General features: G+C 40.9%; 1 protein-coding gene across 3 annotated transcripts in view; it reads left to right on the top strand.

Annotated features, from left to right (window-relative positions):
• NTRK2 (neurotrophic receptor tyrosine kinase 2) overlaps positions 1–24,561 on the top strand; it is a 334,844-nt gene that overhangs the window by 246,063 nt on the left and 64,220 nt on the right. For all 3 annotated transcript variants that reach the window (XM_088470100.1, XM_088470098.1, XM_088470099.1), the window contains one exon: positions 22,889–23,019. In XM_088470100.1, coding sequence (XP_088326226.1) covers positions 22,889–23,019 — 131 coding nt within the window. The remainder of the gene's footprint in view (positions 1–22,888; positions 23,020–24,561) is intronic.

Genomic DNA, 24,561 nt, shown 5'->3' with positions numbered 1-24,561 from the left:
AAGTACAGAAAGCACTGTACACCGAACTAAAAATGTAGTGATTTCATTCTCCTGTGTTAAGAATATATATATGTGCTCATATATGTATACCTGCACAAAGCTGTCCCAAAAAACTGAATTCATATTTTACATGTTAACTTCTACAATATTCATTTTACTAACTTTCCTTAAGGTATGAACCTTGGAAGGTCCAAGACAAGAAAGACAAGTAAAGATATCCTTACAGCTTGCACTTTTATTTTTGAATGCATTATGTTCTATTATTGTTTTAGTAAATAGTACAGATTTATGGCTGCTGAAAATAAGGATCTCAGAGCCTAAAATAGCACATCTAAGGAGAGCCTAGAGGAACATTTATGTTGAGTCACACATTTATAGTAGTCCGGCACTACAGAGCAAAGTACATAAGAAAGGGAATCTTGCATGATTTACTGTGACATCTATTAGGCTTTTATAGAATATAATACATATGTTTCACCATCACCATAAAATTAATTGTTTCTAATTAGTCAGCTCTGCCAGCTTTGCAGTTCCCCTCTCTGTGAGTACAATATGACACACTATTGGCTGAGCAGGATTTATATGTCCAGTAACTGGGATATAGTTGTTTTAAGAGTTTAATTGATTGTCCTGGAACTATATGCACTGTGGTTGAAGTATGAATAGCTTAGCCCTCAGGGAAAGTATATGAATTGAATTTGCCATTATCATAGATGCCAACATTTACATATTTCTCTTGCATGGATATTTTATTGAATGGAAAGTGCATGTAAGCAGGTGATTAACAGCACAGGTTGAGCTGACTTAGGTGCACCCCACATTATGTCATGTTTATTGCACTTTGTGCATCTAATGTCAGTTTTTGTTCAAGCATTAAAAAGGTAAGAAGACTAGGAAATCATTTATGAAGCAGTGATAACCCATTTTTGTTGAAGGAAGGTGTAATCACTGCTTCCTCCTATTAACAAGAGGACTGTCACAGAGAAATCACAAATTACTCCTGCGGTCCCTCTATTTTCATTGGATACTGGCCAGACATCACAATTGGACGCCCAGTTGTTATGTCAGTGTTGGAGGTTCCTGTGGCCAGTGTGGTTGATCCTCTGGAGGGGGGGACCCCAGACCGAGGATCAACCACTGATCTGTTCAGTTCTTCTAATCAGGGGGCTTTGCCGTTGGTTTTGCAGTTGTATTTGCTGTCTGTTTTTAACTAAAAGATCAAAACTGACGGCATTTAGAGCTACAAAAGCCAACTGACATCAGTGTCAGGCTTTAATTAAAGCTGAAACCCCCATGGATGATACTTTTTATAAGACATCAAAACGACATCGATAACGGACGGTTATAAAATCACCCACCAATCGACATTTAGTAAATTTACCCCTAAGTCTCTAACTCTTTTCTTCTACCTTCTTCTTCTCAATGTTCCAGTGCTTCTTGAAACTCAACATGGGCAGGACCATATTTACCCACCTAGTCTCCTTCCCAGTTTACCCCCCTTCTCTCTTGACCTTCGCTTAGGAGTATCCTTACCACCAGTGCTACTTGTATTTTGTCTTCTTGTCCACATCAGCGACTCTGCTACTGCTACCCCACCCCCTCTGTTCCCCTCTGCGTAAAGCTGCAGTTCATGACATTGCACTACTGGGGACAGAGCGATAATCATGCAATTCGTCCTCCCCCCACAGCGGCCACCTAGATCTCCCTTACCAAAGCTATGCTATAGGGTACTGAAAAAAGTAGGTAAGTGTGTTTGAATGATAGCAAAATGAGATAGGTTTCTAATAAAAAGTCACAATTCAATTAGCAGCGGTAATTTACCATGGACTAATTGATTGCTGGAGGCTATTCATTTAGTCCCACTTAGCCCCACTTATTGTGGATTTATTTTTGGGTCTCGTGAGACCCAAAAAGAAATCGCAGATAAGTGTGCTGTTATTGGGTGATAAGACACTTAACGCCCGAATCCGTGAACTTTTCACGGATTCTAAGTGTTAACGCCCGTTAACACATTCATTTAACATAGGTATTGGAGGAAAAAGGGAGCCTAATTGAATAGGCTAGGGTGATAAAGCCCAAAACTACCTCCCTTTTATCACCCCCGATCTCCACATGTCCCTCCTGTAAACAGATCACTAGTAATTTTGAATTAAATCTGCCATACCTTTTTCTGACACAGGGTATTGAATGTATCAAAGTACAGCAATTGTCATAACCAATGATGCACACATGGATGTAATGTACTGCATGTCCCCTATGTCATATATAATAGAAACCACAGATACCACATTATGGCATTTACCTCGACTACTTCTTTTGTGGTAAACCATTTCCTTTCACAATCATTCAATGATCATTTGAAATGTTCCTTTAATGTTTATGATTAAAATAAAAACATGAAGTTTAAATTATTGAGACAATAAAAAACATTTCTGTGGCGGTATAATGGGTTTGTGCTTTAAGTAACAGCATTCATTGTTCAAAGGAGTCACTTTTTTTTTTTTAGGAGCTGATGCAAAACATGTTTGTTAATTACAATACCACATTTGTGCATGTAATAACAGGAAGACATATCCTGTACAATTGGAGAATACAAACTAAGTACTAATTTGATGTAAAGTAGACCGCACAGATTTAAAGATTAAGAACATTTTCAACCAAACAGTGCAAAGTACATGTGTATTATAGCCATGCAGCCATGAGCATTACAATCAACTATTATGGAGCCTTGACTGAAATTTGTTATCAATTTGTAATACATTTGTAAAATTACTTTCAAATTGGCTTTAGTTATGAATTTTATATCTAAAAATAAATGCACTTTGAATTCCTCATATTCATTTTATAATCAGCTGCTTTAGCCATTTGTTGCAGGTTTGAAGATATGTAGACAAAAGTGATTAGACCCCCCCGCGCAAGCGAAATGCATGCTATGCTTACCCATTGCACACGAGTTCCAAATGGCCACTAATGTGCGGTTTTGACAAGAACATTGAGGCCAATGCACTTGCAGTTCTACGGAAACATTAATGTTTTTATCTGGACGACAATAGCACCTGTCATGTTTCCAGGGCGATGCTGGATTGGTATACAGAAAATTTGGTAACCCGGATGGACTGGCCAGCTCATAGTCTAGATCTTAACCCCACTGAGAACCTCTCGGATGAATTGGAGTGACGGGTGCATTCTAGGCTGACTTGATCTTCAGCATCACAGTTGGTCACTGTACTTAAGGTGAAATGACAAAACATACCGCCTGCTGATGTCCAAGAACTTGTGGACAGTTTGCCAGGAATGGTGTCTGCAGTAATCACTGCACGTTGTGGACCTACAACGTGCTGACGTCAATAAAATCTTGTTGATCTATTTGATGTTAGTGTCCAATTACTTTTGTTTACATAGTGTATATCACTTGCCATTTCAGCCTGCTCAGAGTTTTGCTTATCACAAGAGACCTCTGAAATGCTTTGATGATTGATATTAATAAAAATCATAGGGAACAAGCGGCGGAAGGTTCCTTGTTTTAGAAAAAATGTAGCTTTGATTGATTTGGTTTATTTATTTAAAATAGACTACAGAAATGAGGCAGTATTGGTGGTAATGCCAGTGAATTTACTAGTAGTCAGTAACAATATGCAACTTTTTTTGAGCAAGAGAAAATAAAGATCAGTGAAAATATAACACTCTACTGACACTAACAAATGACACATACAGTAGCATATACTAGACACCAGTGATTTCTGATTTACAAATGGCCAAACAGCCTTTTGTAATCAAACAGCTTTTTATATTCATGACCCCAATGCCTTTCCCTCTATATAGTATTTATTTCTCCCTTTGTCTATACATTTTGCAAATATATACATACATTACATGTATATTATATAGTCATTAAGAATATGTTCATGCATTGGCAAGCCATAACCAGACACATGAAAAACACATGCGGTATGTCTGCAACAGAGTTACGTCCCTGTAACAAATATAAACATACAACATGCATCTGAGCTACAGATAAGAGAAACTTGCAATATTGTTACATGGCAGCACAGACGGTGTAATGGTTAGCGTTACTGCCTCACAGCACTGAGGTCATGGGTTCAATTCCCACCACGGTCCTAACTGTGTGGAGTTTGTATATTCTCCTTGTGTTTGCGTGGGTTTCCCCCGGGTACTCTGGTTTCCTCCCACACTCCAAAAATATACTGGTAGGTTAATTGGCTCCCAGCAAAAATTATCCCTAGTGTGTATGTGTGTGAGCATGTGGTAGGGAATATAGGAACTCATTCAGAGCCGGACGCTATTTGCGCTCGCTCGTTCAGAAAAAAGGGGCGGCTATTCAAATGAAACGTTCGCTCTTTGCGGTCTGTTCACGCCTCTAGGTCTGAACGAGCGAACCAAACATGCAGTAGTTTTTTGGAAAACCACGCCCCCTGGCCGCTCGCATCCTACGTCATGTCCGCTATTTATTAGATTAATCGAGTACATCGACCAGCGTATGAACTGCTCACTATTCTTGTGGTTGGTTTTTCCTACCGCAATCTTGCGAGCAGTTCTGACTATAAAATAACCCAGTGACGTGGTCAATGACGCTGCTGTATTAATTATGCACACCCATAAAACGCCCGTTTTGACCTTTAAGCACGCCTGCGTTCGGATCTCCACTCCCCGTTTTCAAGCACCTTCCCCTGTTACCACCCACATACGCCTCCTCCTGTCACTCAAAATAGCAGGCATTCGCTATTTAGCAAACAAACGATTTTCGGCCACACTGACTGGTTCGCGCATGCGTATTACGATCCGTACGCATGCGCAGTTGGGCAAACATCGCTCGGAACGAACGAGCGGCCGCTTACGAGCGGCTCTGAATCAGGGCCATAGACTCCACTGCGGCAGGGACTGATGTGAATGGTCAAATGGTCAAATATTCTCTGTAAATCACTGTGGAATATGTGTGCGCTATATAAATAACTGGTAGTAATAATAATAATAATAATAATAATTAAATATTCACTTTACTTTGGCTGTGACATTTCCATATTTCATTGGTATTGTGCTCCCAGTTCTAGTCCTGCCTAGGGATGGAGCAGTCCGGATTCGTTAGGCTCCGAACCGCTCAGAACTGCAGGGATCCGAGTCCACCCGAACGCTGTTCGGGTGTTCCCGCCTGACTCAGATCCCTCTGCGAGGCCAAATGTTATCTTCCCGAAGTCGGATTCTTACGAGACTTGGTTCTATATAAGGCGCCGGGACCGGGATAATAAAAGGAAAAAAAATAATATATTATGATTTTTTTTTCGTGCTGTATCCCACTGTGCAGTGTACCGTTACTGTATACAAGCACCATGACTACTTGGGCATTAGCCCTCTGTGTGTATAAGCACCGTGACTAATTGTGCAGTAGCCCTCCGTGTGTATAAGCACCGTGACTAATTGGGCAGTAGCCCTCCGTGTGTATAAGCACCGTGAATAATTGGGCAGAAGCCCTCAGTGTGTGTAAGCACCGTGAATAATTGGGCAGTAGCCCTCAGTGTGTGTAAGCACTGTGAATAATTGGGCAAAAGCCCTCAGTGTGTGTGTAAGCACCATGAATAATTGGGCAGTAGCCCTCAGTGTGTGTAAGCACTGTGAATAATTGGGCAGAAGCCCTCAGTGTGCGTGTAAGCACAGTGAATAATTGGGCAGTAGCACTCAGGTCCTCATTCAGAGGCGGTCGGAGGATGCAAGCGGTCGCTCAGAAACTGGGCGGCCGCTTGCATCCTGACCGGCCGCCTCTGTTTCGGTCGTTAGGCTGTGGGTTTACACCCACAGCTCTAACGACCGCTAAGGTGATGGTCGCGATGGTCATAGACCATTGCGACCATCGGGGCTTACGACGAGACCCTAGGGTAGGGTCTCACTTGTCGTAAGCCCCGGAGAGCTTCTGGTTCTGTCAGAGCCGGAAGCTCTCCACTGACATCACTAGTGATGGTAGGTTAATCACTAGTGATGTCAGTGGGGCCTCCGGCAAACGGCAGGCGTTCCCATAGGAATGCCTCAGTTTGGGCTGCCACCCCCCCGGCCCGCCTTCCAAACGGGGCGAGCTGTCAATCAACATCGACAGCTCGCCCCCTTTGGAAAGAGACCCACTACGACCGGCGCTGTCGGTCATAGCGGGTCTCACGCATGCGCACGAAGGAGCCGGATCCCTCATGCGCATGCGCACTGGACAAACATCGAGGCGGCCGTGCGGTCATAGACCGTACGGCCGCCTCTGAATGAAGCCCTCAGTGTGTGTAAGCACCGTGAATAATTGGGCAGAAGCCCTCAGTGTGTGTAAGCACCATGAATAATTGGGAAGTAGCCCTCAGTGTGTGTAAGCAACATGAATAATTGGGAAGTAGCCCTCAGTGTGTGTAAGCACCATGAATAATTGGGCAGAAACCCTAAGTGTGCATGTAAGCACCGTGAATAATTGGGCAGTAGCCCTCAGTGTGTGTGTAAGCACCGTGAATAATTGGGAAGAAGCCCTCTGTGTGTGTAAGCACCGTGAATAATTGGGCAGTAGCCCTCAGTGTGTGTAAGCACCATGAATAATTAGGCAGTAGCCCTCAGTGTGTGTAAGCACCATGAATAATTAGGCAGAAGCCCTCAGTGTGTGTAAGCACCATGAATAATTGGACAGCAGCCCTCAGTGTGTGTGTAAGCACCATGAATAATTGGGCAGTAGCCCTCAGTGTGTGTAAGCACCATGAATAATTGGGCAGAAGCCCTCAGTGTGTGTAAGCACCATGAATAATTGGGCAGTAGCCCTGAGTGTGTGTGTAAGCACCATGAATAATTGGACAGCAGCCCTCAGTGTGTGTAAGCACCATGAATAATTGGACAGCAGCCCTCAGTGTGTGTTTAAGCACCATGAATAATTGGGCAGTAGTCTTCAGTGTGTGTGTAAGCACCATGAATAATTGGGCAGTAGCCCTCAGTGTGTGTAAGCACCGTAAATAATCAACCAGTAGCCCGCAGTGTGCGTAAGCACCATGAATAATTGGACAGCAGCCCTCAGTGTGTGTAAGCACCATGAATAATTGGGCAGTAGCCCTCAGTGTGTGTAAGCACCGTAAATAATCAACCAGTAGCCCGCAGTGTGTTTTCAGTTTTCATCAATATGGATCACGACAACCAACTGAGTGTAGAGCAGAAGCAGCAAGAATATGCTAGCAGTGCAGCTGCTGGAACCAGTCACGATGACAATACTAGTCATTCGCTATCATCTAAAGCTGATGCTCAAGGGTGTAGAGGCTTTAAAAAATGTGGGTATCTGAAATCTAAAAATCGAGATTTCACACGGGTAAACACAAAACAACCTCTAAAGGTTAGTGCAGAAAAACAGAAAATTGGCAGTATACCATTCACCACACACAGGGGCCAGCAAAGGCTCAGGCTTTGGCCTTTATTTCTTAGTGGTGGTTCTGCACCTGTCAGTGAGGCATCTTCTGCCTCTCATAATGACAATGAAAGACTTTTTAGAAGAAGTGTAAAAAAACTGAAAACCATTAAGGCAGTATATCAAAGTGTGCGTTCAGAAACACAAATGTCAGAAATCCCTGAGGAGAGTCTAAATGTGTCCATGAGTGCTATGTGTGAGCCTGACCTTTCAGAGGAGCCACCTTCCACAGTTTCTGCTCCCTCTGTATTTGTGGGCATGAGCAGCATAAGTATTGAGGATGCCAATGTGGAATTGCAAGAGGATGAGGGGGATATTTCTGTAGCTGACGCTGTCACTAATGAAGATATTGAGGATGAGGATGTTTGTTTGTGTAAGTCAGGCACCGGTGGAAGCAGCTCTTGGCCATGATAAGAAGAAGGCCATTGTCTTGCCTGGCCATAGGACCAACAAATCTACATCTTATGTCTGGACTTATTTTTACCCAAATCCTGGCAACATTTGTCAAGCCATTTTTTGCCGTTGTGGAACCACAGTAAGTAGAGGTAGGGATGTTAAGCATCTAGGAACCTCCACGCTATTACGTCATCTGCAGCGAGCTCATGACAAGTATATTATAACATCAGAAATTGGTGCTAAAAAATAACAACAAGCAGTCCAGCATCAGCTAGCTCCATTCTCTCTACTAGATCCAAGCATCTGCAATCTCCACCACCAACACCCTCATCCACAGTATCCTCAGTAATGATCAGAGGTAGTCCAGTATCCAATTTGCTAGGTGACTCATCCACTTTCCAGGACTCCTCAGAAGAATTCTTGAGCACTAGGCCTGCTGCTGCTGCTGTTACTGGGGGTGGTTCTTCATCCCAGAAGTGGACCAAGAAGACAACTAGTAGTAGTTTAATAAAACAATTGACTGTTAAAGAATCTCTAGCAAAGGGGAAGCAAGTATGACAGCTCTCACCCAGTCACACAGTGGATCACTGACACCATGACAGCTATGCTGGTATTAGATCTGCGTCCAATATCTGCAATTAATTCAGTGGGTTTTACAATGTTAATTGAGGTCCTGTCTCCCTTATACCAAATTCCATCTCGGTTTCATTTTACCCGAAAAGTCATTCCTCGGCTGTACCATGACGTTAAAAAGAGCCTAATTATTGCCCTACAAAATGCCATTGTAACAACTTTCCACTTAACCACAGATATGTGGACAAGCGGTAGTGGGCAAACTAAAGATGACATGACTGTGACAGCCCACTGGGTGGGTGAATCACCTTCAGCAGCAGCAGAAGCAGTATCTAACAAATAACACCAGCTCATTCTGAGACAGGCTACTCTGTGTATCACCGGATTAAATAAAAAGCATACCGCTGCCAACCTTTTAGAAAAACTAAGAGATGTCATAGAAACATGGCTTACCCCACTTGGACTCTCCTCAGGATTTGTGATGTCTGATAACGCCACAAATATTGTGAAAGCATTACAGCTGGGTGAATTGCAACACATGCCCTGTTTTGCTCACACAATCAACTTAGCGGTGCAGGGTTTTTTAAAAAATGACTGGGGCGTGAAGGAGATGCTGTCTGTGGCCCGAAAAATTTCAGGACATTTTCAGCATTCAGCAACAGCATGCAGGAGATTGCAGCACCTGCAAGAACAGTTTAATTTGCCCTGCCATCAACTGAAGCAAGAGGTGGTAACAAGGTGGAACTCCACCTTTTATATGCTTCAGCGGATGGAGGAAGAGCAAAAAGCAATCCATAGCTATACAACAAGCCATGACATTGGGACATCGGGATATTGTCTTGTGCAAGGTGCTAAAACCATTTGAAGTAGTAGTAACATGTGAAGTGAGTGCTGACACTGCTAGCTTGAGTAAGGTGATTCTCAAAATTAGGCTTTTGGAAAATCAACTGGAGAAATTGAAGGAGGAGATTAAACAAAGTGAATCCGCAAAGTATGCCGGACTTGTAGATCAAGTCCTTTTTTCGCTTCGCCAGGATCCACGGGTGGCCATGATCTTCAAATCTGATCACTACATTTTAGAAACCGTGCTTGATCCTAGGTTTAAGTTGTATGCTGTGTCTTTCTTTCCAATCAACCCAGATCTTAAAAGAGCTACTGGGGAGCAAGTTGGAAAGTGTCACAAGCACTACGACATCTCCTCCCTCCATTTCTTCAGCAGCAAACAGAAAAAAAATTGACTTTCCTAAAAGACCCAGTGGTGATGCAGATAAGTCAACCCAACATTCTGACATCTGGTCGGGTCTAAAAGAATTGCCAAACATTAGTGACACCTCTACCGTAACTCCATCTGATACGATCACCATCCAAAGAAAGGTGGAGGATTATTTTCATGACACATAAAAATAGATATGTCACAGAGTCCCTTCGAGTACTGGAAGGAAAAAAAAGGCAATTTGGAGGCCCTTGTATGAACTGGCCTTGCATTACTTAAGCTGCCCACCCTCCTGTGTGTACTCAGAGTTTTCAGCACAGCTGGGAACCTTGTGAGCGAACGACGTAGGAGGCTACTTCCTCCAAATGTGGAAAAGATGATGTTCATCAAAATGAACTGGAAATTCCACGAGGAAGACCTTTCCCAGCAATTACGTCACAGTACAGAGTCTTCTGTAATGGTGGATTCCAGCGGGGATGAATTAATATGGTGTGAGGATGATGTACACACTGATGAGGGGAAGATGGCAATGATGATGACATCTTGCCACTATAGACCTGTTGCCTTTAGCCAATTGGTAGGTTTTTTTGTGGGGGCCCAAACATACCAAGCACTTCAGCCACAAAAGTGTCAGTTCCTGTCACTGAAGTGTTTGGTTTGTTAAAGTGTGCATGTCCTTTTTAGTATCCAACATAAAGGTGGGTGGGAGGGCCCAAGGACAATTCCATCTTGCACTGCCTTTCATTTCTTCCACTGCTGTGTGGCAATGTTTCATAGATGTGCTTTAAACTGTGGTGTCTGTGCCGCTGCGCCTCTGCTCTGTCGCTTAGTAACCAGTCAGCTCACTGCAACATTTGGCCAATGATGGTGAAAACAATATTATAAATAGTGAAGTGGTCTAAATTGACTGTAAATGACTGGAAATTAATGTTATTGAGGTTAATAATACTCTAGGAACAAAAAAAGCCCAAATTATGTGATTTTAGCTTTTTTGTAAATTTTTGTAAAAACTCCAAATACAAATACAAAGCCAGTCACCGCAGATTTGGAAAATCCAAATCCAAAGCCGTACGACGAATCAGAGTCAAATCCAAATCCAGCAAAAATGGTCCAGCGCACATCCCCCGCCACAAATCAGAATGATCACATACTATAAATATTTGCAAATCCTACAATGGTGGTAGATGGCTGCTGTGTGCGATGTCCACGTAGCAGATAAACTTAACAAGGGACTGGTTTATTAACCCAGGGACAAACAGTATGCATCGGGTACAGGGTGCAAGGATATCAAGTTATAGCCAGGAGCATATAAGGTTTATGCTGGTACTTGTAGTGCTCCTATGGTACACATTCACTGTAAGTATGTATATGCAGTGGTGGCAGCTGCATGTAAATATAGTACAGCGGTGGAGACACACTGGAGTTTGGGATCTGTGTACAGTGGCAAACGCAGGATTTCTAGAGGGGGGTTTCCAAATGCTTGATACTAGAGTGTTTGTGGCTAGTCCATGAAGAGGGCATAATTAGCACTTATCCAGCTTTAATATGTTACAAACAAAGTATATTGTGTTGCATAACCCCAGCATATATAGAACCAGCGATCACAATAAGCCATTAGAAGTGGCAGAAGGTCCATCCTGTCTGAGCAGAATGTTTTTTCAGAAGTGGGACCATTATTCCTGAGCATTGGGGCAAGTCCGGGAGTCTGGGGTAGCAGCAGAAGAACTTAGCACTGCCCTGGACATATATGTACATTATAAATAAACGGAAAAAAAGGAAAAAAGAAACTCTCTTGTGTGAGCACTCTTGATAAATATGGATATGGGGGCAACTAGAAATATAATTGGCCCCTAAAATATAACTTTTAATGAGAGCAATTAAAACGATAGGTCATCTATATATATGATGACCATATCTGACCCAACAAAGACATTCAATTTATAACATATATAGGCACATACAACATATAACACAAAAATAGTGGTATTGAAAATATTCTCTAGTAGAGATAAAAAAGCAAATATAATATCCTCCTCAATGGCGAAATATGAAAGAAGGTCATTTTAACAGCATTTCAATAAAGAGTTAATAAATTAACTGCTTATTAGTTTGTGTCCTTTAGTATCATTCATCTGACTTATACGTATAGAATCAAAAATAGAAAAAGTCAGAGCATAGGACTGCTACTCCTCATTCTACTGCTCTTCACCTCTGCTAAAAGCTATCTATGAAGAGTGAGAGATTGTCGGAGAGCAGGTTACCCTTGGAAACAACAGATAAACGGGGACTTTACTCACATTTCATTTCTGCTTTTGGGTGTCATACTGTCGCATAGGACACCCAATGAGAGAACTACTTTATTGAGATTGCCCGCAGTTTAATAGAATGAAAGAAGCAATAGTGGACAGTTATATTTACATATGAATTCAATAGTAGAAAAAAATCTTATACACCCAATATTATGCTCCGATCTTTCTAGTAAATATTAAACATACTGTAGAAATTCTGTATGTATATCTCTGTTACTCATAAATCTATCTCATGAGTAATCACCTGTAAATACAGAGTAATATCATCAAGAAGATATGAAAATATTCATTCACATATCAACTCCTTATTTAGGTTGCCAGCAGTGTTACTACAATTATATCCCCTTAATAAGATGGAAGGTAAGTTGACATACAATTGTCTATTATCGTAATGCGAACTCTAAGTTGAAAGAAAAAAGTTCATCACAGTAGCTCATTCACGTGTGTCGCTAAAACATATATGTTATGTCAATAGGTTAATAAATCTCATGTTAAAGTTGGTAATCACAATTGTAATAGAATCATTTATATGTGTTCTAATAGTGTGAGATAAAAATAAGGCAACTATGTATACACAAAGTATGTAAATCATATGCGGGCATGCAGCAAATTTATCCTTGCTGTCCGGATAACCTCACCGCACGAGACTGGTGGTCGCGAGCCGCTGTCCCCGGGTTCTGACAGAATGTCATATGCTGGGTGCGGGAGAATCCCCGCTGGGCACAAATAGGTAGTTTGGATGCCTCGTGCTGTATAGCCGCGGGCACCCGTTGCTCCCCCAACGCGCGTTTCGCCGTATGCTTGATCACCTAGGTGATCTAGGAAAAGGATTTCCTGGATGATATAGTGTGGTTTAACACAGCTGACCAATGCCGTCGATGTATAGCTTGATGGACAGGCAAAGTAGCCTATGAATGTAACCCTCAATTAATTAGTCTGAGCATAAGAAAACACTTGCTGTTAACCCTATGTTTGCGATTCTGGAAAAGTATTTGAGAAAATGAATTAGGGAGAGACGCTAATGTAGGCAATAATGAGGAACATATAAAATAAAAATTAAATAATAAGAAATATAAATTGCTATAGTCAAAGACAAGAATAGGTAGCAAACATTTATTAAAAATGATAAGCAAACAATATGATAATTCGGTATATGCACAGATGTACAACCACGTATATATACTTGCGCATATATGCTCATATATAAATTCTAGCATGCGTGTGTATATGTTTACATACACATACATGCATGTATAAAACAATGTATAAAGAATAGATATTAGAAGATCGAAATTGGCCGAATAAAACGTCTATACTCAGATGGTCATAACCTTCTATTCCAAAACGGAACTAATAAGATAATATGTAGTTTATCCCATTGTTATCCAAAAAGTATAGCATGGTTTGATATAAGCAACCCCTTACCAAAATTTAAATCTAAATATTGACCCTTCTCATCCCTATAATTGGTATATGATGACTATACTCATACTATTTCATGTGATAAAATAAATAAAATAAAAATAAAAATAAAATGTTTGATTATTGAGATTAGAAATTGTGTAATATATAGTCTTTAAACTTACACTATAAGGGAATAAATAAACTGTGATGCAAGTGAAATAATAAGGAATATATAAAAGGGGGTGAATAAGAAGTGAAATATAAAAATATATATATATAAAAAATATTAATAAATAAAAGAAGATGTAATACCAGATATTTTTAATTGGTGTGTGTAGTGTGGTCATATGTGGATGGTGTGTTTATGAATAAAATTGAGTGTGGGTCATATAACGTGTATGCATATGTGATTGTGTTAACAAGAACATGAATAATATCTTGTGAGAGTAATGTGAAATAAAGGCAAGGTGAAATTCAGTACAACCAAATTACATGGTTAGACTGTGAAAAGTGACCTAGTAAAGAAGTGTAGTGTGCTAAATCCCCTTAGAAATGAAGGTTAGTACATCAATAAGGGAGAAACCATATCTGTGGAGAAAATATATTAAATGAGCTTATGGCTGTGAAAACAGTGGATCCTATTACAGAAAGGGGATGTAACTGTTATATTCATTTAGCCCTCCAGGTGTAAGGGTATCCAATCTAAATATCCATTCTGTTTCTTTTTGTAGAAGAGTTTTATTAAGGTCACCTCCCCTGATACCCATCTTAATTTTCTCCAGACCGAAAACTTTGAGTTTCTTGGGGTTACTTTCATGTTTGTGTAGAAAGTGTCTGGCCACAGAAGTGATTTTCTTCATTCTGTTTGTATCTGTCCGGGCATTTCTTATGTTGCCTGCATGTTCAAGCAAACGTAACTTCAAAGCTCTTGTGGTAATTCCCACATATCTGTGGCCGCACTCACATTGAAGGCAGTAGATGATACCATTAGTATTGCAATTGAAGTAATCTCATATATAAACATTATTGCCATATCTGTCCTGAATTTTGGCAATAGGTGTCATATATTCGCATGCTTTGCAATTACCACAAGGGTAGGTACCAACAACCTTAGGTTTCTTTTTTGGAAATTGTTCAAAATTACTATGGGTAAGGAGGTCTCCTAAGTTCTTCGCTCTCCTCCAACTCATAGATGCATTCCTTGGGAGATGTGTTCTCAAATCCCCATCCAGTAGGAGTATTGACCAGTGCTTTTGTATAATCTCTTTAAGCTCTTTCCACTCTTCACAAAAGTCCCCTACAAACCTTAGTTCATTTTGTTCTTTATTGCTCTGAATTTTGGGTTTTGGGAAAACAAGAGTATCCCTGTTAATCTTCGATACTTGATGTCTAGCGTTTTTGATTGACCGATTACTATATCCCCTGTTTCTCAACCTTAGGGAAAGGGCTTCACATTGCTTGGCATAATCTTCTGCACTGGAGCAATTGCGCCTTAGGTGAAGAAACTCACCTTTGGGAAGATTGGAGATTGTAGGTGGAAAGTGGCAACTCCTTTGGTGTAACAAGCTGTTGGTGGCTGTTGATTTTCTATATAGATTAGTAGACACTTCACCATCTGGCTCCTTGATTATCTCCAGATCCAAGAACGGAATTCTTTTTTTATTGGTTACCCATGTGAATCTCAGGTTCAGATTGTTGATATTCAAAACCCTCATAAACTCCTCAAACTCTCGTTCTCCTCCTTCCCATATCACAAAAATGTCATCAATGTACCTCAGCCATTGTGTAATATGTTGGGTATATTGATCATTGTTTTCAGAGAACACAACTTCCCGTTTCCACCATCCTAAAAATAGGTTCGCATACGTGGGAGCGCAGGTGGAACCCATGGCTGTTCCCCTGGTCTGTAGGTAAAACTTATCTTGGAATGTGAAGTAATTCTTGTGAAGAATAAAAGACAGTAATTTAACCAGAAATTCATTGAATTCACTTCTTTGATCCATATCCAAGAAATATTTGACTGCATTTAGGCCATCCTGATGCCTGATGGAAGTATAGAGTGACTCTACATCTATGGAAACCAATAGATGGTTGTCTTCTAATTTGATACTATGTATCTTTTGTAAGACATCTCTAGTATCTTTGAGATAGGATGGTAGAGTGAGTACATAGTTCCTTAGATGCATATCAACAAATTTGCTACCCTGTTCAGTCAAACTCCCTATGCCTGACACTATGGGTCTACCTGATGGATTATTCACATTCTTATGCACTTTAGGGAGTGCATAGAAGGTAGGTATTTTAGGGAATTTAACTTGTAAAAATTCCGACTCCCCTTTGGTAATGGTACCATCTCGTAAGGCTGCCTGTATCATTCCATTATAAAGTGAGTGGTAATTCTCCGTAGGATTGAGTAGTAGTCTGGTATAACAAGTAGGGTCATTCAGCTGTCTGAAGATCTCTTTCAAGTACATCTCCTGGGGCCACAGTACTACATTGCCACCCTTATAGAAGTTATATATGAGCATATATGCGCAAGTATATATATGTGGTTGTACATCTGTGCATATACCGAATTATCATATTGTTTGCTTATCACTTTTAATAAATGTTTGCTACCTATTCTTGTCTTTGACTATAGCAATTTATATTTCTTATTATTTAATTTTTATTTTATATGTTCCTCATTATTGCCTACATTAGTGTCTCTCCCTGCTAATTCATTTTCTCAAATACTTTTCCAGAATCGCAAACATAGGGTTAACTTAGCAAGTGTTTTCTTATGCTCAGACTAATTAATTGAGGGTTACATTCATAGGCTACTTTGCCTGTCCATCAAGCTATACATCGACGGCATTGGTCAGCTGTGTTAAACCACACTATATCATCCAGGAAATCCTTTTCCTAGATCACCTCCGTGATCAAGCATACGGCGAAACGCGCATTGGGGGAGCAACGGGTGCCCGCGGCTATACAGCAAGAGGCATCCAAACTACCTGTTTGTGCCCAGCGGGAATTCTCCCGCACCCAGCATATGACATTCTGTCAGAACCCGGGGACAGCGGCTCGCGAGCACCAGTCTCGCGTGGTGAGGTTATCCGGACAGCAAGGATAAATTTGCTGCATGCCCGCATATGATTTACATACTTTGTGTATACATAGTTGCCTTATTTTTATCTCACACTATTAGAACACATATAAATGATTCTATTACAATTGTGATTACCAACTTTAACATGAGATTTATTAACCTATTGACATAACATATATGTTTTAGCGACACACGTGAATGAGCTACTGTGATGAACTTTTTTCTTTCAACTTAGAGTTCGCATTACGATAATAGACAATTGTATGTCAACTTACCTTCCATCTTATTAAGGGGATATAATTGTAGTAACACTGCTGGCAGCCTAAATAAGGAGTTGATATGTGAATGAATATTTTCATATCTTCTTGATAATATTACTCTGTATTTACAGGTGATTACTCATGAGATAGATTTATGAGTAACAGAGATATACATACAGAATTTCTACAGTATGTTTAACATTTACTAGAAAGATCGGAGCATAATATTGGGTGTATAAGATTTTTTCTACTATTGAATTCATATGTAAATATAACTGTCCACTATTGCTTCTTTCATTCTATTAAACTGCGGGCAATCTCAATAAAGTAGTTCTCTCATTGGGTGTCCTATGCGACAGTATGACACCCAAAAGCAGAAATGAAATGTGAGTAAAGTCCCCGTTTATCTGTTGTTTCCAAGGGTAACCTGCTCTCCGACAATCTCTCACTCTTCATAGATAGCTTTTAGCAGAGGTGAAGAGCAGTAGAATGAGGAGTAGCAGTCCTATGCTCTGACTTTTTCTATTTTTGATTCTATACGTATAAGTCAGATGAATGATACTAAAGGACACAAACTAATAAGCAGTTAATTTATTAACTCTTTATTGAAATGCTGTTAAAATGACCTTCTTTCATATTTCGCCATTGAGGAGGATATTATATTTGCTTTTTTATCTCTACTAGAGAATATTTTCAATACCACTATTTTTGTGTTATATGTTGTATGTGCCTATATATGTTATAAATTGAATGTCTTTGTTGGGTCAGATATGGTCATCAAATATATAGATGACCTATCGTTTTAATTGCTCTCATTAAAAGTTATATTTTAGGGGCCAATTATATTTCTAGTTGCCCCCATATCCATATTTATCAAGAGTGCTCACACAAGAGAGTTTCTTTTTTCCTTTTCTTCCGTTTATTTATACTGCATTGCATTAAACTCTAGTGAGCACCGCCACTCCAGTTATTAGAATAGTACCTTTAGTTAAATCAGGTGTACTTAGTGGCTTCGTAATTTTTCAACAAAATACTTTACTTATAATAGCCTGTGCGACGTATCCCCTTTTCCCCACATCCCCTTTACTGCATATATGTACATATCAGTCTCCTTATGTACTGGATAGTGTATTATTATACAGTAATAGTTATTAACCCTATTGATGGTCTATAGCAGTGCACCCCTAACAGTGCATGTTTTCCACATCTCCTAGTTGGTGCATAGGTATATTTATTACTGTCTGTCACATTTTAAAAGATCCACAGTTGGTGCTAATCATTTCATTTGTGATACTGAGAAGAACATGCAGCACTAGTAACATTCTATTATATTACTATTTCTATTGTGGTCATGATGTGTGCTGGGGAGGGGGGTTTCCAGGCAGACGGAAACCCCCCCTGCGTTTGCCTATGCTGTAGGGCCCCATTATCTGGAGTCATGCAGTGGCACTTACTTTTCTCAGCAAGACAGAAGGAGAGGGAGTTGCTCCAGAACAATGCAGCATAAGCGGGACTTGAGCATTCTATAGCAGCAACTTCGCACAAAACTCTACTTGAACAAATTTTTTTGACTCACTTCTAATCTAAACTTATTTAACTTCATCCATGCACCATTTTTATTTTATATGGCGCATTACATATGGCATAGTGATTAGCCTTCCTGCACTGAGGGCCTGATTCAGCAAGGAATGCAGTTGCTAATACGCACACTGCGAACTTACCACTACAATCACCCATCGCAGAGTGATTGACAGGAAGTGCCATTTGTGGGTGGTGACGGGAGGGGTGGTCGGGAAATGCAGGCGTCCCAGGGCATTTGAACGCCATTGCATGGGCTTGCTAATGTGCAATGAAGTTAGCAATTTCTGAGGCGGTCAGAGCTTGTGCAAGTGTGCGTGAGGCTGCAATGGTATTATGGTAAAGTGGGTGACCTTTATGTAGTGCAGCGGTGGCATAGCGATCGCAATGAATTAGCATACTATGGCAATTGAACTGCGTGCATAATCGCTATTGCATTCGCAGTTGCAATCCTTAATGAATCAGGCCCTGAGTTCTCAGGTTTGATTCCCACCAAGGTCCTATATATGTGGAGTGTGTATGTTCTCATGTTTGCATGAGTTTCTTCCGGGTAATCTAAAAAATATTGGTAGGTTAATGGGCTTCTGACAAATAAATACAAAAACTGACCCTAGTGTGTACTTGTGATGGGGAATATGGATTGTAAGTTCCAATAGGGCAGGGACTGATGTGAATGACTAAGTATTCTCTGTAGTGCTGCAGAATATGTGTGCACTAGATAAATGGGATGCAGTCGGAATGATGGCTGACGGGATGCCGGATGTCAATATACCGACGCCGGAATCCCGACGCCCATCAGAATGCCGACGCCGCAATCCAGAATATAACAATATAACAACATCGGCATCCTGACCACTGGCATCCCGATGGTAACTATGCAGGTTGGGATGGGGGGGTTAGGTTTAGGGACCTCCGGGGTGGGTTAGGGTTAGGCACCTACCAGGGAGGGTAAAGGTTAGGCTGCGGGGAGGGGGTTTAGGGTTAGGCACCACTGGGGCGGAAGTTAGGTTTAGGCACCACCGGGGGGGGGAGGTTAGGGTTAGGCACCACCGGGGGAGGTTTGGGGTTAGATGGGGAGAGGAGGAGGGTTAGGCTACTTACCAGCCCCTGTCAGGATCCTGAACATCAGGATGCTGCTGTCGGTCTTCTGACCACCGACATCCGACTGTCAGGCAATCGTATGTATTCCATATAAATAACTGGTAATAAATAAATAAATGAATGAATGAATGAATATGTTTATTGATTTATAGAAACCCCATTGTGCATGGAAATTTAAATAAAGTAATGTAATTTAAATGAAGAAACTTTCTTCAGAGTTATATTTTTTTTACTCAAGAAAGCCAAAATGAAATACAGAGCTCTTTTATTTGTTTAACTTTTTGTACAGCTTTCTTCTCACTTGCTTTCCAGGATCCCAGTCATGTGTTACCCAAGCCAAATAAACAGCACTTCGTGCAGAAATATATGTTTCCTAAGTGTGATAGAGCAAATTGCGATTATAGCATAAATGCGCTGTTCTTTTCTAAGAACTGCTGTGAGTGATGAGGACATTTGTTAAATTGCCTTGTCATAGATGTTTAGAAATATTTTTTAATCATTAACTATAATCCTTAAAATATATATTTAGTATTATTCGTCAAAATATTTTTTTAAATCTAGCTTTCCTATCAGCTGAACATCTTTTTCCCAAGCTCAGATTTGCCTTCTCTGTTTCTACTGCATTCTTACAGTCTTCTAAAATGTCCATGTGACCCAGCCCTTGGCTTTCTCCAAAGCGTTTTCTAAAATAGAAAAAATGTTTTTGCTTGTTTTTTCAATTATCCCCATATTCAATAAGTGACACAGTGAAACGGGTTTCTTCTTTTTTACTGTGGCTATTGTCAAAATGAAATGGGACCACTGTAAACCAATGTGTAGAGAAGATTTTCATTCACTATTGCAAACTAAATTTAATCTAAATATAAACACATTTTTTTTTAGATCACAACGTCAATTGCAATATGTTTGAATAGGCATGTCAGATGTACAGTTGCAGTTGTACATTCCTATTACAGAAATCCCATCTGTAGATAAGAAATAGCCATTACATCTCTACCACCCACAACAGATAGCACTAAGATTCTCCAACATATTAATATATATATAACTAACTGCGTGTCTGCAGTATGATTTAAGTGTCACTAAAAGTTCTGAGAGCACTGCCGTGTCTGGATGATATATATATATATATATATATATATATATATATATATATATTCAGGCTTCTTTAAATAGATAATTACAGGAACCTGAAAAGATGTGGGTAATGTCCAACATCAGCAGAAGCAGAACAGGAATAAGCGATTATAATTCTGAGGAACTAGTGTTAGTTATATTTTCATCATTCATTTTATTATTGTTACTATTCATGTTTGGACAGTTGGATCTCTTATGACTCTGACATACCGTACATCTATTTTGCTAGTTTTAACTTTCTCAGTTAAACCAAATGTCACAAATTGCTGAAACAGACCTAAAAAGAGATTTTCAGCTGATATCCTTCCATGAATTGCTGCACCACTGGTTGGAACTTTTTTATCTTTATTTTTTTTTTTACTATGGATTTATGAAAGAACAATATATTAAAAATCTAAGGCTTGATGTAGAGGTGCAGACTAACTGCACGCACTGAAGATGTTCACAAAAGTGTGCAATCATTTGCTACTGCGCATGTGAAAAATATTCAGACAACACCAAGAACGCATGCAATACCCTGGGTGTATGCACAAATGCGCTGATGCGTAAAGGGCCACTAGTATCAGAACTTCTGGGGGAAAAACATGGGAGTTTCTGGGTGGTGACTGGGAGGTGGCCATGAAGTGAACGCAAAATAAACACAGCATGTCATGGGAGTGTCGCTGGCGTGTCAGTGAAAGCTGTTGCATTTTCCTACACAGAGTCGCAGCCACAGAGGACATATTCAGATGGAGACACTCTACCTGCCATATGGCCAGTGGCGTTACTATGGGGTTGGGGACCACACGGAGTGTCACCCTCAGAGGGGCCGACAAAAATGCCGGCTCCTCCTCAGTGACAGATTAGGCGCTGCAAACTAACAGTACAGTGTAGCGCACGGCTAATGGTCACTGAGAAGGAACTGTCAGTGCAGGGAGATTCTCTGGAGGCATCTCCAGGAGTGCTGGCCATGCCCCAGTGATGAAACCAGGGGTGTGCTGCAAGGTCATGCCCCCTCCCAGTGAGACTATGCCCCTTTTTGGATGCGCACACAGAGGGTTTACTTGCTGCACTGGGTGTAACCAACTCTAGTACTGCCACAGCATATGGCTGGTGCAAGTATCAATGGTGCGCCGCTTGTGGATATTTTAGAACCAGCAGCATTGCTACAGCATGCGTGGGCACTGAAAGTGGGCATCTCAGGGCTTGCGCTGTGGCTCTGCAAAAAGACACAGCTGCCACGGCGACTATGTGCACCTCTGAATCAGGCCCATAATGTATTTATGTTATAGTTATCCAAGATTATATTGTAAAACTATATCTACAGCATGGGATGTAGTTAAGAGAACGGCAGCCGCAATGCCGCTGGTCTCAATCCCGACGCTGGGAGCCCAACAAGGGACTTAAGATAGGTGTTGAAATACCGATGCCTATCTTATTCCCGACACTGGAACATAGAAAGACTGCAGGCCGAACGAGTCCAGTGCGCCCTTAGTGTTAGCCGTGGGGGGTATGGTTAGGTTTAAGTAGTGTAGCAGGGTTAGCTTTAGGTTTTTTGGGGGGATATTAGGGTTAGGCACCCATAGGGGGGAGGGTAAGGGTTAGGCACCACTGGGGGGGTTAGGGTTAGGCACTAAGGGGGGAGGGTTAGGTTTAGGCACGAATGGGGAGAGATTTAGGTTTAGGCACTAACGGGGAGGGTTAGGGTGTGGGGTGGGGAGGGTTAGGGTTAGTTTACAAGAAGGGAGGGTTAGGGGGAGAAGGGGAGAGGGTAAGTATACTTACCCGACCCCTGTCGGTATACCAACCATCGAGATCCCACTGTCGGTATTCTGGCAGGAGGCATCCCGACAGCCGGCATTACATACCGATTCCCTACAGCATACTTGCCTACTTTTGAAAAAATATTTCAGGGAGATTGTGAAAGCAGCACCTATGAGCACGATGGCAAAGTGGGCGTGTACTGCGATATCTGGGATGCGTGTCATAAAATTGATTAACATCCAAATGTAAATGAGCCCCAAAGCAGTTAGTAAGATCTATTTGTTGATGAAAACACACTAATACTTTTCAGAAAATGCCTGTAGCCATAGGGAGCATTGTGCCTTATAACCAATGCAAGGAAATGATACTAATGATCGCATTTGAAATGAATGTAAATATCTGGGTGCTTTTTTATATAACAGCTTCATAATGAGGGTAAGGTGCAATCATGGAGAGTCTCCCTGACAATGAGGGAGAGTTGGAAAGTATGATCTAGAGTACTGTAGATGTAGATATTGATGATGCTATGTCTAAAAGTATGCTGTAAATGTATTTTTGTTTTGTTGTCTGATGTACAGTACAAGTACAGTACAAGTGTTATTTGTGTATGCACTACTTTATGACTGTAGAATATATTTTGTTTTGTTTTTTTCATTACAGTTGTTCAACATATAAAGAGACACAATATTGTCTTGAAGAGAGAATTGGGAGAAGGGGCGTTTGGAAAAGTGTTTCTTGCAGAATGCTATAACCTATACCCCGAGCAGGATAAAATACTTGTGGCAGTAAAGGTAAAATCAGTTAATATCTTGGATCCATGAATAGTATTTGTCATTAGCTACTCTGCATATTTGTGGTGAGTGTACCTACCTCATGATTTTAACATTAATTTCCATTGAACGCTTATGTATTTATGCATTGTATGATTGTTAAGCTGTGTTGTGTCATTGCATAAAACCCTACATTTATAGGCCTATTCATGATCATTTATGGGTCTGTTACACAGGTGGAAACACATTAGTTTGTCTCCAAATGTGAGTCCCATAACAGGACCATTCATTAACAGGGGCCCAATGTGGCTGTCCCATATTCAGTAAACTCAGAAAACTGAGGCCCAGATTTATCAAAGAGTGATATTCTTGTTATCACTTGTTACTAATCTTAAATGGTGCTCCGACCAATCAGCTCCTAACTGTCATGTGTATGAAAAATGACAGGAGCTGATTGGTTGGAGCACCATTTAAGCTTGGTACCGAGTGATAATAAGAGTATCACTCGTTTTCATAGTTTGATTGTGGGAACCTACGCATGGCGTTAGTTCCCTGAGCCCTGCTCCTTTCTATGAGAAGGAGGTCTGGGGTGCGAAGAGGGATCTTACTGATCCCTTTGTCTCCCCTTCCATTCCTTCAGGCAGCACACATGTGTGAAGTCATCAGTGATAGGTATCATAGGGATGGCTCTTTAGTTTAAAAAAAAATGCTTTTTCGGGAACTTGATGAATGGCATAATTTCTACGTCCCCACACTAAAGTATGGAGACTGTGGAATTTATTTTCACCTGCTTTTGTAGAAATTAAGTGATAATGAATAGAACCCTAAGGGGCCTATTCATCATCACTTAATTTTCACAAAAGTAGGTGAAAAAGCACATTTTCACCTGCAATTGTGAAAATTAAGTATTCAGGCCATTCATTAAGAAGGTAAAGCAGGAGATATCACAGATATCTCCTACTTACCATCTGTTTGCGGAATGGCCCGCTGTCCCCATACACTAGTATGGGGAAAGAATTAATCAAGCTCCAAAAATATAATATTTTCGGAGCTTGACTGCGGGAGCATTTGCCATCTTCAGATGCATACGCCATCTTCAGATGGCGAATACCCCACTTGTGGATCGCTACCCGCTCTTCCCTATGGGAAGGGGGTCCGGGTTGCGAGAAGGGATCCTTTCGGATCCCTCCGCCCCTGTCCGGCTCCTTCCGCCGGACGTCGGGGCTCTTGTGCGCATGCGTGACCTGTAGGTCGAAAAGCTGCCACAGCGCCGGAGCAATGATGAATTGCTCCGGTGGCCACGGCGAGTTAGAGTATTAATTATCGGGGTCCGTTTGGACCCCGATAATTAACAACATGAATAGGCCCCTAAATCAAATAGGATGGTTTTTCCATGGAACAAGTAAAATCTGTAAGCAACTACAATATCTTCTCCTGTGATTACAGACATATGAGACCACAATCAGCAGTTAATAAAGAAGGATAAATGATGCAATATATCTTCATTGAAATGTGTAATTTAGTAGGAAGTACAATTATCTAAGTTGAAGCATTGTGTAAAGC

This window comes from Taudactylus pleione, unplaced genomic scaffold (assembly GCF_031769625.1).
Source record: "Taudactylus pleione unplaced genomic scaffold, aTauple2 ptg000095l, whole genome shotgun sequence".
Lineage (NCBI taxonomy): Eukaryota > Metazoa > Chordata > Amphibia > Anura > Myobatrachidae > Taudactylus > Taudactylus pleione.
This window is presented reverse-complemented; position numbering and strand designations above follow the sequence as displayed.